At 41.9% G+C, this 18,491-nt stretch overlaps 1 protein-coding gene across 2 annotated transcripts in view; it reads left to right on the forward strand.

Moving 5' to 3' along the window:
- The first annotated feature begins 845 nt into the window (after nt 1–845).
- The window catches only part of rapgef6 (Rap guanine nucleotide exchange factor (GEF) 6), a 136,185-nt gene continuing 118,539 nt past the window's right edge, over nt 846–18,491 (forward strand). For both annotated transcript variants that reach the window (XM_080867145.1, XM_080867146.1), the window contains exon 1: nt 846–1,353. In XM_080867145.1, coding sequence (XP_080723271.1) covers nt 1,279–1,353 — 75 coding nt within the window. In that variant the 5' untranslated portion in view covers nt 846–1,278. The remainder of the gene's footprint in view (nt 1,354–18,491) is intronic.

Raw genomic sequence — 18,491 nt, forward strand, 5'->3', positions numbered from 1 at the left:
TGCTGAGAATATAGCCCAGAAGAAGCGTATAGTATAGCTTTTATTTTGGAAAGAGCCATTTCTCTGTAATAAACTCTCTTTTCCAAAGATGAGTGATTCCTCAATCAGATATATTTATTTTTTTAATTATTTTTGTTTCAGCAACATTAAATTTAAAAACTGTACTTTTGAGTTAAAATATATATTTATAATTTTAATAAATGACAAATTAAAAAGGCATGAACATTTTTTTGTATCGAAAAAATATCGAACCGTGACACCAAAGTATCGAACCGAACCGAACCGTGAATTTTGTGTATCGTTGCACCCCTAGCAGCAGCACATTTCAGTTGAGCTTGAACAAACTGATTTTGGAGCAGGGGCTTGTCTTGTTTCTTTATCAACACCCTCTCAGTTCATGGTGATGTAAAACTTGCTTCACTGTGGACACTGCTGGTGATGCTGGTGTTCCAGCCATTTCTAATTCAGGTCATGCTTGTGTCTGAATAGTTTTATTTAAATAGTTGTTTAAATGGTTGATCTTGAAATCTGTAGTTGTTTAGAAACAACTGGCAAACAACTGTAGCTCTAAGAGACCTTGACAACTTATGTAAATCTACAATTCTCTTACTTATATGATCGCTAATCTCTCTGAATTTCTCCTTGTTCTGAGTATTGGTGTTGTGTCAAACCTGCTGTACAGTCACTTCAGCCTGGGGGAAAACAAAAACAGTTAACAGATATCATTAAACGTCCACGACGAATGTGTGTAAACCTATGAGCACAACTGTAGCTACCACTTGTGGCGCACACGTGTAGCTACTATCACGATGAAATGTAATTTTCGACAGAACGTAAACGCAGCACCCCGCTCGGGCAGACAGATGTCGTCAACTCTCCACCGTCGGATTCGCGGGAGGAGGGATCTAAATCTGAACTCCTGGATCTAAATGACGCTGACTACCGAAGTGGATATTTCCTTTACCAAAGATGTACAGAAATCAAGGCAGCAGGTCCAACAGACGTAACTTTCTGTCACACTTTGGCGGTGCCTGCTCTCTCTCAGACGCACAGTAACGAGGAGCTACTTGAGAGTGAAGTTTCCCCCCCCCTTTCTCTTCTCCTGGAGAAGAAGGAGTTCTCGGTCGGTCCGTTTGGAGTAAACTCCATCCATGCTCGGCTTGGCGAGGACAAGATCCACGGGGATTTGGTCATCCCGGGTCGACTAAGAGCAGCTAGGAGACGTGAAGTGAGAGTCAGACGGAGTAAAAAGTCCTACTGTGGATTTGAGCCGAAGTTATGAAAATGACCGGCGCTATGGAAACTTCCTTTAAGCAGGCTTTGAAGAAGCCGCCCTCGCTGCGGACGGCGGAGGTAAACAAAACCAGCGTTTCTTTAATTAGCATTGCCTCGCTAATGTTTGCTAAAATCAAACGTTTGCGCCTCTTGGTGTTTGGAGTTTGACTTGATTGAGCCAACAGTGGCTTGCTTGTGGTATAACGATCTAATTGAGACTTTTCAGTGAAGTCACATGCTCGTTAGTGGAAAGTGTACATGACTTAAATAACAGTCTGTAATATAGAAAGGGGGGGAAATAGATATTTAGCTAGTTTTTAGATTAGCAGACTTTAGTGTCAGAGTTTCTGATGGTTCTGGAGTGGTTCATTGAGAAGGTTGCCTTTTTTTTTTTTTTAATTTAAATTTTTTTCCCCCACATCCTGTCTTACAAAACAAACCCTAACCTCGCAGCTTCCCATCAGATGGCTAAATCCATAAGCCTGGGAGTGAGTTTGTGCAAACCTCATCCCGATCGAGGCCAGTTAAGTTTAATAGCTGCTGCTCCTTTCTCATCCCTCCTCTGCCTCCTCCCTGTGTGAAGCTATGGAAACACAGCTGGCTTGTCATTGCTTTAGTTACACTCTCTGCCCCCCACCCACCCAAAACAACTCAGAGAGTACAGCCCCTCCGTTTTCAGTTTCTGGTGATAGTTTTGAAGTTGTAGGCACATAAAATCAGACTCCAGAATATTGTGTTTTCTTCTTTTGGAAAGGCTCCTCTTTCAGGGGCGCCACCAAGAGGGGGGCAAAGGGGGGCACTGGTCACGCCCAGAATTTGCTGCCACCCCTGACAAGGCAGTCCTATGTTGGTAATAATTTTAATAAAGGTGAGAGGAAGAGAGAGGAAGACACCCTATGTTGAGATGAAACATTAACTTGTTATTTAAAACCGACTATTATGAATTTCAAACTCTAATTTGGTTTTCATATGTAGCCATTTTCAGTGTTATCAACTTTAATTGCGGGAAATTAACTAGGCATATAATTCTTTTCTTTCTCTCGTTTTCCACATTTTTAAAGAATCTATATTAGACAACAGCATAATAAAACTGGAAATTCTGTTTTTGGTGTGCCCCCATACGGCCACCCCAATGAAAAAATTCTGGAGGTGCCCCTGCTCTTTTTTAAAGGCTCCAATTTCCTGTTTGCTTGTGGGGTGTATGGAAGGTAGAAAGCCTCTTTCACACCGTCATAGAGAGCTTTTGTGCAGACTTGAACAAACCAAAACAACCTTGTTTAGTCTATAAATATGACACAGTGATGGCAACGAAGTGGGTCTGTGATTATTTGTGTGTGATACTTACAAAGTAACTCTTTTTTTGACTTTACTGATCATATTTGTACATGGGTGAGTTGCTGTGTGTTTATTTCTTACTTAATTACTTTTTGGTATAATTAAGAAGCTGTAAATTTAGAGAATACAGTTAGGTCCAAAATGTAGACCCTTGTTTGCATTTCAAATCTTTGCTGGGCTGGATTTGGCCTCAGGGCATTATGTGTGACACCCCTGGTCTAAAACTCTCACAAGTAGCCATGGAGTAGTCTACAGCTGAGCCAGTTGGTCATGATTAAGTGTACAGACTGACGCTAAAGGATGTAGGTAGTGTCGTATCATCCATCCAACTATCTATCATCCATTTTCTTCAGCTTATCCAGTTTAGGGTCTGGATCCTTTTGCAGCTGCTGTAATGTGAAAGGGCATGGTACACCCTGGACAGGACGCCAGTCTATCACAGAGCTTTTCAAATCTTTTTCAAATTTCAAATCCTCCGTTAATCTAACCCAGTGCATGTTTTTGGACTGTTGGAGGAAGCCAAAGTACCCGGAGAGAACATACAAAGTTCACACAGGAAGATCACAGCTGGTCGGTTGATTCGAACCCAAGATCTTCTTGCTTTGAGGCAGAAAAAAAACCTTCCAAATAACAAACAGCCTAAAAACAGACTCGCTATATTTGAGGTGCGACAGACGCAATAACCAGATTCAAGAAGTACACGAAATCTTCTCAAATCTGTGTCAGAATCCTCACACAATCTCAGGACCTTAACGCGTGTTTCGCTCCAGTGACAACAACCAAATCTTGACCTTAGCTGCTGGCTTGACTTCACTCTGTTGCAGATCAGCGTCAGATCTCTTCTTCTGCTTATGTTTTACCCATCTCATTGTGTTGTACTACATCACTAATAATAATGTTGAGTCGTTGTGTTTTTCTTTTTACATGAGTCGGGACATGTTCTTGGGTATGAAAGCGTGGTTTCCAGAGATCAGTTTCCCCCTGCGTACCTGAGGCTTAGTAGAGATGAACTTGAGATTAAACAGGGGCTACGAGGCCTTGTGGGGATTTTTTTTCTTTTTTGCGAAATTTTGATGAAAACTGAAAATGCAGTGTTTCTATGGCCTCTGCTTTGCAAAGTAGCATGTCCCTTCTTGTGTCAGCATGCCACATTCAAGGTTGTAGGAGTTTGGGGCAAGGAAAAGGTGGTACAACACAAGCAATTGAGCATGTAGCACGGTGGCTTAGCGGCCAGCATGGAGTATGCGTGAGAGAATAGAATAGACTAGCCCTTTGTTGTCATTGTACACGTACAACTAAATTGTAGGTGCTCCACATCAACTGTGCCGAAATAAAATACAAATGGTAAACGGCAAGAATAAATAGCAAACAGGACATTTATATACAAAAGAAGAGAAAGAGACATACTGGAAAACAAACAGCTAAGAAGTCTTTGTGCTTAAATCAGGTGAATTTTCACAATTGTACTTTACTGGAAACCTGTCATCTGAATTTTCTGGATGTGCTGTAGGTACGCCTGTCTCATGTACAGATGTTTGGCTGAGTGTGAAATCTTTCCCACCGCACGTTTAATTCCTCCCCAACCCTCCCTAGTTTTGTGGGTCTTTTTACCTCCCTGCCTACCTTTCTCGTTGCCATCCAGACGCCCCGGTGGTAACGGACGACAAATCATGCCTGGGTGATTTACAGTGGTTTGGGCTTCTCCCAGTACACATCGGACATTTATGGGAATTCCAGTCATCGCAAAGCCACAGGCTCCCGAGGGAAAGGTGCAAGTAAAGGAGAGATGCTTGCTCTCTCAGCAAGCATGAACAGAGCGGAGGAGCATATCGGTGTGTGGTCGAAGCCTTGTTCTTGGAGTGCTCGCAGAGAAATGTTTCAAAAGAGGCCGTGTGTTTCAGCAGGAGCTACCGAAGACAGTGGTTTGCTCAGCGCTGACACAGCTCAGCAAATTAGGGTTAAGTAAAGGATAACACTGGGATGTTGATTTAAAAAATTGTTGCCCAGGTTAAAGGCCTCCATCCACGGGCCCTGGTACTGTCTAGTCAGCACAGAAATGTCAGCATTTGTCATTTTCCTCTCTTTAGAGGCCTTTGGCTCCCATTCATTCTTTAAAACTGGCCCCACAGCTGAGGGCAGCCTAGGCTAGATGATGTCCAACAGTGGAAATGGTACCAAGTATTCTGATTTTCTTTATTTGATCAAAATGTCACTGCATCAGAGAGGCTCATGTAACTGTAATTTCAATTCAATTTATTTAGTGCAAAATCACAACAATTGCCTCAAGTTACTTTATATTGTAAAGACCCTACAATAATAGACAGACACCCCAATAATCAGCAAGCACTTGGTGACAGCGGGATGGAAAAACTCCCTTTAAATAGGAGAACCTGGTTTAGGGAGGGGCAGTCATCTGCCGTTACCGTGGAAATGCAGAGTCGCATATATATGGTATAGTTAAAGTCATAGAACGAGCTAAATCTGCGTGAGGCTGACAGGAAATTGCATCCTAATTCCAGTTTTATATGGAATATACTTTGCTCTGCACGACACCTCAGTTGCATCTTTCTAGAAAGTGAACTAAGATGGTAAAGCCCCTCTCTCTGATGCTGAGCCTTTAAGTGCTGTGATGTAAATGACAGAACACTTAAGGGGAATGACATTAAAAGAAAGCCTCCGCATGTGCTTTTGTGCAAAGTACACACACATTATTTAGTATCTGAAACTGCATGTGGGCATATATAGTCTTCTTGCTTCCTGCTTGCTTTTATTGGTACTTTATTTTTCTCTTCGGTGTTGCTCGGGCATCGCTGCACAGCTGACAAAGTCTGCTCAAAATACGCTTCTGGTGACTTTCAGCGATATAGACAGCAGGAGGTGAAGACACCCAAACATGCGTGACACCAGTAACTATAAAACTGATATTCTCAGATATTTGCGGCGTCCAATTGGTTCGATGTAGTTTACAGCTAATTACCACTGAACATGGCTAGACATGTTGCTAGACAAGCCTGGCGTCTTCTAGCTGTACTGATATTGCATTAACCCAGCCTACTTTACGACAGGATATTTTATTACCCATAAAGTACCTCAGACTATGCAATTTTCTCTTGGGTTGCTGTTTTAACCGTAATTATTGCAAAATTAGGAAAGTACTCCAGTAAAACAAACCAAAGTAAAAACCAGTTTGACACATGCATCATTTTACAGAGAACTGTGTGGGTTGCATTTTGAAGTTTGATTCAGACATTTTTCATATTTAAGGGAGCATGGTGGCACGTGTTGGTTAACACTGTTGCCTAACAGCAAGAGGGTCCTGGGTTCAAATCCACCAACTGGCTGGTGGATCTGATGTGTGCATGACTGGTTGTCAGTCTTTTTTTGTTAGCCCTGTGACAGACTGGCGTCCTGTCCCCATCTCTCACCCTATGGCAGTTGGGATAGGCTCAATACCCCCCACACCACCACCACCCCCACTAACCCTCCTGAATTGGATGAGCAAAAGAAAATGAATGGATTTGGTCACTTTGCAGAATACAACTTCAGGGTTTCTGCCAGTGCATTGCAAAACCCTATTAGTAGAGATTGTTTTTTCCATAACAGTTAATCTGTTTCAACAATCCACCCTAAAAATTCTATAAAAAATGTTATAAAGAACCAGTCAAATCTCATGACTTAATAGACCTGTACAGCTTGACTCCACTTATCTGCACTAATGACAACAGGCCTGGTCATTTATAATGTATGAGTGGAAGAATAGCCATGATTCTTTGCTCTACTGCTGTTCTACACATAAAGTGGGAAATAAATTGACCACCAGTCTCTCCTTTCACCTTCTTGTTCTTCCTCCTAAATCACATAATAACAGTCATTGTTAAACAGCGGCTGTGAAAACCTTTTTTTCCCAGTTTTCAGTCAAGAAATGGAATCAAATCTCAGATCAGCAGCTTTTGAACACACTGACATTTTTTGATGAGCCAAGCAATTCGTTGGATTTTTTTGCCAGTTTATAAAATATAGTCAGTGAGACATTATTCTGTCATCGAGGGGCAGCATCGAGGTGAATGAAGTGAATAGGAAGTGATGTTTTAGACGAGTGAATTAACCTTTCAAAGCCAAATTTTTGGATGCAGCGTTTTTGAAGGCGAACGCCGCAAACTGCCAGCTGAAGTGAGGTAAATGACACTGATTATCTTGTTGCAGTTGCGTTTGTCAAGTTGCGGGATGTATATGGCAGCATGTGGACTGTCACTTTTTTGAAGCGGAAGTGCTGGAAAAACGGGCAGCATAAGAATCAATTTGATATGAGCCAAGCTGTGTTGGCTGCACAGAGTTTTTCAAGGTGTCTCCTAAAAGGAAGGTCTTGTGGGGTGTTTCCAGTATTCAGTGATTAGTATAAGAAGCAGTCCAAGGAAAGACAGCCAGTGAACTCTTAACAGGGTCATGGGTGCCTAGTACTCACTGATTGTGGCATAAATTGCTGAAAACCTTAATGCTGGCTAAGATCTGTAGTGTGACTTAATGGTAACTCACATGGACTCGTAGCTGGCTGTGCATCAGAGTTGGACTGTGGTGAAGTGAAAGAAAGTGACCTGCTCTGATGAATCAGCTTTTCTCTTCCTTCACCAGGCGCACGTCTACTGTTCACCTGGAGAAAAGATGAGTCCATGCACTATGGAAAGAAAGCTCTTCTCGTTCTGCTGAGAAAAGTTGGCCCTGCCACTTTGACGTGTACTAAACACTGGTGCAGACTCCCTTCACCCCCTTTCCAACAGGATGGTGCATCATTCTGCAAAGTTTTAATGAATGTGACAAAGTCTGAGGATAGCACAGGCCGTCTTTAGAGGTCTTTGCTTTGTCGGGACTGCTTTGGTGGAAGAGGGGCGACCTACATGGTGTAATGCAGGTGGTTTCCATATTAAAACTGCCTATTGTACATTGCTGGCCCACTTAGCATGAGAAATGGGTATATTTTCTTAATTTTCTGCAAAGCTTTCAAACATAAATACACGGCAGAAAATTTCTCAGCATTTACTATTGGTTTCTAAACCACAGGTTGGCCTGTGGTTTAGACATCTGTTGAAGAGAAACTGAATTTGTGAGACTTCCTTTCACAGTGTCAGACTGACTATTATGCCAGTTATAAACTGGCGTGCTAGGCAAACACTGGATCAGTAACGCAAAGGGAGAAAATGGGTGAAAATAAGTGGGAGAGTGGAAAAATCAAAAGATTAGAACAGGGTAAAGAGATGGAAGGTGGGGGAACAGTCAGATGAGTCATAAAAAAAGAGTTGCAACACAATAGATACACGACAACAGAAGGGAAACTGAGGAAGTTTTTATGATACAGAAAGCGGGAGAGAGAGCCAGAGAGATGCACTCGTTGATAATAATGTTTTTATGAGGTATAGATTATTGAAGAGGTGACACAGAAGGCAGGAAGGGGAAAGTAAGAGACAAAGTTACTGGAAAGTTATACAAGAAGGTCCTTCAGAGGTGGGAGGGGGAAGATATGGGTTTTTTACATTGAGAAAGTCAGGTAGGCAATGTTAGACAGATATGTGTGGATGCATAAAGAAAACCTCAGATGAAGTTTTTGTGTAATTTTTTGACGTGAACTTTCACGCCAGAACAGGGAGAAAACATCTCACAATGATAAATGCGAGATGGATATAAAATAGTGCTATTTGAATGCAGAAGATATGACACAAAAGTTCCTACTTAGAAGATTTTACATGAACCTTTTTATCCACAGTAATGTGCACATCAAATTAAATTAGATCTTGCTTACGTGTTGGTGTGTTGCTTCAGGTACTGGTGACAAAATGACGCAAGTCCACTTTGAATTGCCCAATAACTGTTTGTTGTCAGATGGCAATAAAAGGTTCATCCTAGCTTATCTGTTGCTGCAACAACAGATGAGCTAGGATGAACCCTTTGCTGAAGCACCATGTGTTCAATGCGGTGTTTGCATTTAAATGAGAATGAGAGTGAGGTGTGTAAGGTGTCCATGAAAAACCTGTTGATTCACTGGTTAACTGGAGTATGTAAACGTAGCACTAAAAGTACAAAATTTTGTATTTGGTCTTTATATCATTGTTATAGCAATTCCTCTTGGCAAAAACTCTTATACCGCTGAAAAGCTTGTTTATTTCTCCCTAACTGGTGCCACATTTGTAAGGAAAATACTTTTATTTATTGGTTTTACCAACTGTAACAGCCTGGCACCTCTTCCTCGTGCTGGTCACCAGCTTGGTCACACATTGTGGGATGGCATCTCACTCTTCAACCAGCATTTGTCACAAGTCAACCAGTGGTTGTGTTGGTCACAGAAAAAGCAGACAATAGTTAAAATTGTTTAGATAGCAAGCATCTTTGTTGCACTACTGTTACCCTTTCTAGTTTTTTAAAGATTAACAATGACTTTGTCTTCATGCTGGATGTTGTCTTTTGTCTGTGATTGTCTCTGTGAGCAAAGCTGCACCTACACAGGGCAGCGATCCGTCCGTCCCGCACAGCTGGCATCTTCGTGGGTGGATGGTGGCTGGTTGCAGCTGCTGGGCCTATTGAATTTTCTGGCAGAAACCTTTCATCAGTGTTTAATCAATGTATTTTAACAGGACACTAAATGTGGAAAGGAACTGACTGGCATTTGTGTAACACTTTTGTGGGAGGAAGCTGAGGAAGTACCTGGAGGAAACCCTTGCAGGCAAAGAGGAGAGCATGCAGTCTCCACACAGAAAGGCTTTGAACCAGGAACCTTCTTGCTGTGAGGCTGCCCCATTATGTAACCTGAATTCAAGCCCCTTGAGGCAAGTGTTGTTGTGATTTGGCGCTACAGAAATAAAATAAAATTGAACTGTTTTGACACACAGACCCGAGAGGCCACCCTGCTCCTTTAATTTAACCGTGGTTTGACTTGGGTAATCATTGGGTTTCATTTCCTTACACCTAAGCAATCCCCTAACGACCACGAGCCTGTCGAACCAGGTTTCTAAAGTTCCACTTGTGGCTCTTGATTCTTTATTAAGGTTCTTTAAGGTGACAGTCATGAATGACTTGAATATACAGTCTCATGTCATATCAGCGACTATACTTGCAACATCGTCACATTTCGTCAGTCTCTGCCCCAAAGCGTCAGACGACGAGGGTCTTTTCATCCAGCCTGATGTAAACACAGCGCAACTTAACTCGCATCTGCAGGGGATACTCCCACATACCTGCAATGACATCAACAAACCCGACTGTGCCAGAAGAACCGCTGAGACAACAGGAAATCTGAAATTAAACGGGCACAGAGCAGTCTGTGTATGAGTGGCGAAGCTGTGTGTGTCTGTGTGTTTAACTGGGTGAATAAACACAGCCTTCCCCTGACCCGGGACACTGAAAGCTCTCCTTGTGGATCCAATAAAGGCCCCTCCTAACTGAGCTTAAGGGCCTGTGGACTGGGAGGGAGGCAGGCAGATGCTGAAAAACTGGTAGTGACTCAAGTTCTAGTGAGTGAGTTTTTCTCCTCTATGTAGTTTGTGGTTGTTGGTTTCAGTTTAGCCTTATATATATGCTACTGCAGGTGGGTAAAGCCTGAGAAATGGCACCAGGGTAAAGTTAGCGCTTTGAAAAAAAAAATGCAGAGTAGTGTAATAATGAAAGCAATTTATGACACTGTTTCATCTAAATAGGGATATGATGAAATACTAGAACAACACAGAATTTTCAAAGGTTTTTCACTGAGTTTCATAAGGCTACATTAGTTTCAATCCACCCCCAGTGACAAAAATACTAATTGTTACATAAATGTATCTGAAATGCTGCTTTCACTCTTTTCTGGTCAGCTGTGTTTACTCACTTAATCCTTCTAAGAAACGAATCTAGCCATAGTCTGTGTTTACTGCCTTAATCACTCTGTAATCCCACGTTTCACTTTACACATTCATTATAAGCTTGTGTTGAAACAGAACCACTTGTAATACTAAGTCCCTAATAGCTTAGCTGTTTAAAGCCTGTTTTGAAGTCCCTCATTCACACAGCAGTCGACAACAACAGCGGGGCTTTGTCCCGCTGGGTATTGTTTGAATGTAAACACGTCAGCTTTTCCTGTGGGTGCCACCAACCACACCGCCCACAAGCCCAAGGTTCCCAGCATATGCGAATGCAATGCATAGCGCAAACGGTATAGCACGTCACTGCTGCTGTGCGTGTGTGTGTCTGTGTGTGTGTGTGTGTGTGTGTGTGTAAGCGGTGGGAAGCGTAACTACATTCCACACAGGACAGCAGGCGTGAACAGGCAGATATCGTCAGCTCTGTGCTGTTGGGTTTGTAGGGAATGCAGATCAAGGCTACATATGGAGTCATATTGCATAGTTATCTGACAGGGTTACCTTGACATGCTCAGCATGCATGAGTTGATCATTTGCTGTGTTGCTCTGCCAAAAGCTGGTGTGCAATGCCTAATTGCAAAATGATTATTACTAAACTTGGTAGATATTTAAAAAAAAAACGGTGGGGCATGGGGTTAAGGGCTTAAATTCTTAAATATATAAATATCCCCGGGATGTCAGTGTCCTGGAATGCACTTTGCTTGTTAATGCTATGTTAGCCATCTTGTTGGTGCGGTTATTGAGAGTGACCTGCCACTAATGCGTGACAGCTTTATTTGTGATAATGAGCAGTAAGGAGATGCTCCTGTGACCATAGGGTGACCACGTACTAAAGCAGGAAGTAGCTATGCTTTAAGGAATGACAAAAAGAAAAGTAGATTCATAAAATTTGTGCATCTGCTTAATATTTTCACTATCAACATTTGTTTACTTATGCCTGTCAATGATCTGTAATAGAGATGCATTGATTTTTCTCCTTTGTAAACATTAGGCTACTTTCTGGATAATTTAGACTTTTAAATGACTCACGTTTATTTCCAGTTAACCGACTAATTTTAGCATGAAGGGTGTGGTACTCTGAGGTACCAGAAATCTGTCAGACTTGGCGCTTTACTGTTTTGGTTCCCTTTCTCTCTGAGCAAAAGCAGGCCAAGAAGCAGCCTGTGTAGGAACCTGTTGCCGCAGTACTCTTATTAAAGCAGTTTTATGAGCTTGCAAAACTGGTCTGGAATGTGTGTTAGAAAAGGAAATCAGCAGAGACTTACAGCTGTATGTTTGCGTACGAGTCTGCCTTACTGATCATGCCCGGTCAGGATCTGGGTCACGATTTGAGTGTTTCTTTGCAGTGTAATGATTTGTGGCAAAGTTAAATTGTTCTACCCTGAAGTATTTTCTTTACTTGACAGACTTTGTATCTTAGGTCTGTTGGCAGCATGTAGCTGTTTTCCTTGACAATAAAACAATCCAATAAAATTCAGTTTACAGGCGTACCAATCAGAATATCATAGCAAAGCAATTCTCCCTGCATCCCTGTAGTGCTGTAGGTGCCAGTACTGCAAATAACAATAACTTTCTTTTGGAATTCACCTTCAGATTGTTTTTTCAATCAACTGTATTTCATCTTTGAATATGGCCATGACTTAAACTGTACTAAATTTCATCCATCCAACCATCCTACATGTGCTGGACCTGACCTGGGACCTCCTCCCAGTGGGACATGATCAAAACACCTCACTTGGGAGATGTCCAGAAGGCCTCAACTAGCTTTTTTTAATCTGGAGGAGTAGCATCTCTACACTTAACCCATCCGAAATGATCAAGCTCCTCTCCTGTCTCTAAGAGAGAAGCCAGATGCCCTTTGGAGGAAACTCATTTCTGCCACTTGTGTGTGTCTGGCATCTCGTTCTTTACTTCACTACCCAGAGCCTGTGGCCACAGGTGAGGGTAGGAATGTAGATCACTCGGTGAAGCGACAGCTTTCTCTTTAGACTGTCACAGCATCCGGATCACTGAAGATGCCACGCCAATCATTTTGTCGATCTTCCACTCCATTCTGCCCTCAATCGTGGACAAGACCCTGAGATACTTCCATCTTCCTATTGCTAATTTTCCTATTTCCCCAACTGCTGCCTGATCCACAAAACGCCAAATCCCTATGACCCATCCCGTGAGAGGTGGATCCACAGGTGGTCGGGCCCGTGTAATTCTTTTGGGCTGCACCCTACCCTGAGTAGTGTAGCCATGTCCCTTGGTTATTATTTATGTACCGATCTATTCCATCATAGGGGTTTTTATACATTTCTCTTGGTCTGACCATCCACCCAGAACCAATTTGAGTTGGGGGCACCCTACCAGGGGCAAACAACATAACTCCTGGGATGATGGGGGCACATAAACCCCTCCCCATCAACACCACAATAATGTAATGATTCATGGAGGGTCACTCCTTTTTATGGAAACTGTTTCTCGTCGCAGCAAATTACTTTGTTCTTCTTCTTCTATTTCTAGTTTGGGGAATCCCAGCCAGGTTTTTGCAGTGAAAATGCCAAATGTGAGCTTAAAACTGGAATGAGGCTGGACAGAACACCAGTGTACACAAATACCCTTCTGGCAGTTCTGCCAACAGAGAGCCGGCTGATGTCAGCAGCCCTCCTTTCTGTAGGCTGACTGCGCCTGGCATGCAGGAAACCCTGTAGACTATCTTTTGTAAAGCCTGACATTATACTCTGCAAAAATGATCCTTTCTCCTCCCAGTACAAAGAGGCATTAAGGCTTAAAGAACTGGCAGAATATGGCTGAGATTTCCCATTTATGTCAAATCAACTTTGACTTACTGGACATTTAAAACTCCCTCTCCCCTGTCAGCTCAAAGTTTCCTGACATCCGTTATGCTTCTCTGCACAAAGATCGAATGCATTTGCTTTAAGTAGAGAAGGCGAGGCCTCTAATGAGATGGAGAATTTTTGTTGCAGTGCTTCTTTTGTTTTTTCCTGTTGATTTAATTATTTATTTTTTGCATATCTTTGGTTTATTTCCAAAAATATATCTTATTGATAAACGGCTAGGCAAATGTTTTGCGTTTTTATTGGTCTTCCAAATCTAGTGAACTAAATCTTAAGATTCCCCGTCACCAGCTCTCTAGGGGGAGGGGGAGTAAAATTGATGACCAAGTGGAAACAGGTGAAGGCTAAAGCATGGTCTTTTAATGAATGACAGCTTTCACCATAACGAAAATTGCAGAACTAAGCACCACACGAAGCCAAGAAATAAACAAGAGTCCTAACTTTTGATGTCAGTGGGAGTATCATAGCTGTGGCCCACGAGGTAGAGCGGATTGCCAGTGGTTAGATCCCCACATCCAAGCATCCTTGGGAAAGATGCTGAACTGAGTTACCCCTGATAGATCCAATGGAGTGTGAGTGTGTGATTTTAAAAAACAAAAACAAAACAAAAATGTGTGTTTGTAAATGAGTGAATGAGGCTTGTAGTAAAAAAGTGCTGTTAGAGTTCAAATATAAGTACCAGTTCATGATTACAGGTTAGTAATTTAAAGAAAAAAGCACATAACTCTCTTAAAACGTACTATTTCTGAATAAAAATAAAGCGACCTACACACATGTGGGAAGTGGAAGAGAAATGAAACAACTAACAGCGTGTGTACTTAAAGCCACAAAATGTTGACGTACCAGTAGAGTACAACAGTCACATTTCAATGTTTCAAGCCAACACTGACAAGGTTTATGGTTCTGAGAGGCATGACGGCAGACTGTTCAGTCAAAATCAGCTGACCGACTTCTTTGCTGCCCATTTAAGCGTGTGGTGTGATGGATGATGCCGCTCGTTTGGAGCAGGGACTAGAGCATCAGTCCGTCCACCAGCCATCACCAACAACACGAGGGAAACAAGCTGCTGTAATTCTGACCGATATGGAGAGCAGGCGAGGAATTTCATTTGCTGAAATGCTTTGGGTAATCGTCAGCAGACATTTCTTGATACGCTAGCTTTCCGTTAGCTTTTTAAAATTGATCTTAATACAAAAATGGTTCCTGCCAGATGGAAATGCGAATCTTGGCCAGTGTATCCACTGGCTGCACTGGAAGCCCTTGAAAACGTGGATCTTGCCCCCAGAGGCAAAGTCATGAGACTGGTGGATGGGTTCCCAGACTGACTTAGAGTATGCACTTTAATCAGCCTTTTTGCAGGACCAGAACATGCAGCTTTGATGCTTGCGGTGTTGGACCGCTTGAATATGGAGCCGCAGATGGCTAGAAGATGCAGACATTGTCCCCCATATCACAGCAGTCTCTGGACGCATACAGCCACAAATTGTAAAGCACCACTCCAGCATTATTAAAACAGGCTCCCTGCAGTTATTAACACATCACAACACAAATCTAATTATTGATCTGCCCGCTTTAGTCTGTACTTTGCAGCATTGCCTGAATCTACATCACTCTCTCCCAGACAACACTGAGAGATCAGTTTCAATCGGACACAATTCATAAAGGACTCTGAGGGAAACAAATGGCTATTTCCAGCCCATGTGCCCATGTTTGTCACCCAGTAAACAATGGGTGACAAAAACTCAAAGTAGTAAATGTCACAGCTTGTTGCATTTTTGACCTCTTTTTGTCTTTTTTTTTTTTTTTTGTGTAATGTTTGTTGCCACAGCAATAAAGCATGTTCCCCTTGTGTGGTGGACTCTGTAAAGCACACCCATTTTCCTGGTTTCAAGCACCCTGCCCTGTAAATTCCTCGGAGATTGGCTGTAGTCAACAGCAGAAGCATTCCTTGCAGTAGCCAGGCAGTGCAGCTACACGAGGGAATTAAAAGTGTATCTGCGGCTTTTGTTTTGCCCGTGAACACAAAATAGCCAATCCAAGGTTCGTGCACACATTATCTCTAGAGGTCTGAGCTGTTGACAGTGAGCTATGCAGTCTGCTGAGATGAGTCAGGGCTTTTTGAAGACTGAAGATTAGAAATGCAATCTCACGAAGTGATTTACAGCCACGAACAATTCAGATCTACTAAATAAAACTCCAGTAGCTCCCAGACGAACTATTTTCAGATTTGCGTCAGTACACTGTGTGCAGCCATTGAGTCTCTTCACCGTTTCATGAGGCATGAAGAATGTAGTGTAACCAAATATCTGTTACTTAGGTGACGCAAAGTAACCAGTAAATGCTGCAAAAATAAAAAGTAGCCATCTTTTTTTTCTTGCGTGGTCGTGGTATAATGCTAAAATTCCTAGAAACTGAATCATGTGTGAGTAACGAGTCAGTGGGACAGAAATGCTTTCACTTAGTTTGAGTCCTTTTTCCCCCCCCCCTCAGGGTTTTTTTTTTCTTTTATTTTTTTTAGAGTCACTTTATGGTTCTTGGCGGAGTGTTCAGGCAGAATGTTGTACAAGGAGGCACACCTGCTCCACGTCCTTCCAGATGTTGTATATCATTTTTAACTTTTTTAGGCTGGGACTATAGTAATATGTGGTCTCGCTAAGAGTCCAGCTCCATTACTGAGGAGGAGCTTCTTCCCGCAGGCGATACGGTCTCTCAATCACACCACCACACAGTACTGACCCACACATATGGTTCTTACACACACACTGGACTTTCTGGACTTTGTTTTTGCACAACACTGGTCACTATATTCTTCATTTCCGGTTAATACTTGTACAGCTGCTGTTATTGTGTATATATTTATTTATATTTAGATTTCTTCATACATTCTTATATAGTTCTATATTGTGTATTTTGTTGTACAGTTATTTTATTTTCAACTTTAATTTATATATTTTATCTTATTCTTCCCAGTTAAATTTAACCTTCATTCTAATTTGGGTTGTACAGTTATTTCATTTTTAACCTTAATTTATATTTTATTCCTTCCTAGTTAAATTTACCCTTTTTAATTTTTCATATTTATTTCCTATCTTATTCATAGCCTTTTCCTTTTTTGTTTTCTTTAGGTCACGAGCAGTTGTCCAAGCATTTCACTACATATCGTACTGTGTATGACTGTGTACATGACAAATAAAATTTGAATTTGAATTTACTGTTGTTCTTATTTAGCGGCCTCATTGTAGACTGTTAGCACACCGTGACCTGTTTCTCACCTTGAAACACAGCATATAGGAAGCAAAGAACGCGAACAGCTTTTTGGATGTTTAACATCCTCATTTGGTGGAAGCTAAAAAATAAAATCTGGACTTGAACCCTTACTAAAGTTGTCAAAATAATCTTTGTTTATCATACACTTGGTGTCTTTGTGTAGCCCTTCAGGTTATCCACTGTTTGAATCAAGCCCTCAAAGCCTGCTTTCTTCTGATTGGCTTTCCCTCATAAACAGAAGGTTTAAACAGCAGTCGTGGAGCGAGCAAATGCCTCGTAAATAATTACTCTTTGAGTCCAAAACCAACGATTGTTATCACAGCGACTACTTAGATCTTTTATACTAGAGATGCATTATCTGTTCCCCAAAGGGATTTGGGGTTTGACACTGCTTATCAAGTATTACCAACACTGCTAATTTACTGCCCTAAATTAACAGTATTGGTAATTACCAAAGTCATTTTTTGTTTTCTGTAATGGTAATAAAATATTTGCATTTTGTTGTTTTTATCACCGGTGGTCTAATAAATTTGTCAAGCACTCTATATGAGAGAAAACATGGAAAAGCATCACTTAGTCCCCTTCAACCAACCTAGTTACAAACAAACAGCAGATTTTTATATTGGCAGCAATGTTAAGATTTTCTGTACAGACCTTTGAAAACCTTTTTTGTATTTGTGTTTCAATCTCCTCTAGATCAGTTACAATATTGGGAGTTTTTTTGTATTGTATAGTTGAGAATAATAGAAAGGTTTCCACCAAAAGGGCAGCTGAGCAGTAGAGTTTGGTAATTTGTGGTTGTTTCTGCCGTGCCCTGGAGTTTTCTTCCCATTTAAGAAGAAAAAGAAAAAAAGAAAGTCATATTCATGTAACACAAAATGTTTATAAATCCATCAGCCTTGAGGATCACAAGAATTTCCTGCCCATCTGTAATTAGCAGATTCTGATAGTCGGCATGAACTGTCTCATCCCATACATTTGAGATGGACTGGCTGCCAGCCGTCCCTATTGAGTGGGATGAAGTCTGGAGTGCTGACAGAAGCGGTGTTGTGGGAGGCCTCTTTTTTTTGGCAGATCCCACTGTGGAAACATTGAGTCACTGTCCACATCACAACACAAACCCCAGGCTGCTGACTGGCTGCCCTCTCCCCTCTGCTTCCCATTCAGCCCTCTGACCCAAACCTCTGCCTTCATTCTAAACAAAATCGGGATGCTAATTCTTCAGCATCACGTTTCACTGAAATCAAATACAGATCAATGAGTCCTTGATGTGTTGTAAGCAGCAATGGGTTTGTGTTGTGCCCTCTTTTCCTACATCTTAAATATGTTAGATTGGTTGTTACCAAGTCGTGTGTTTCTTGAGCCAGAGCTACTTTCTTCTGGGGTTCATATGACAAAGATTGTTACTGCAATAAACCGCGAAAAAAAAACTATGAATGAATTGTTCATTTACAGCATCTGTACATTGCACGCACTCATTCCCACTAAAAAAAGTGAAAGGGAACTTCAGTGTGTTTACCCAGTGGTTGGATGGTGGGATTACGAGAGTGCGACGCATCAAAGGCCACGTTCGACAGTAAGGGGGATAATGGGGAGGGGGATGAGTCACTTTCTTGTGTGGTGCAAACCACAAGTAATCACCAGTGAACGCGAGTCAAGAGGACGTCATTCATCGGGTGAAGCTGATGCTAACATGGCGAGCTTTGGAAACCAAACATCACTTTGAAGAGGAACTCGTCCCACTTCAAAAGAGCTCTGGATCCAGACCACAGGCAACAATAGCGTTTGTAGGATTGCGTGGCTGTATCTGATAAAGTCACGGAGGCAGGATATATGCTAGTGAAGCGGTGACCCTCTTGCAGAAAAACTGCAGGTGTGAGGTCTAGGTGGGTGC

Source organism: Rhamphochromis sp. 'chilingali' (genome assembly GCF_963969265.1).
Source record: "Rhamphochromis sp. 'chilingali' genome assembly, chromosome: 19".
Taxonomy (NCBI): Eukaryota; Metazoa; Chordata; class Actinopteri; order Cichliformes; family Cichlidae; genus Rhamphochromis; species Rhamphochromis sp. 'chilingali'.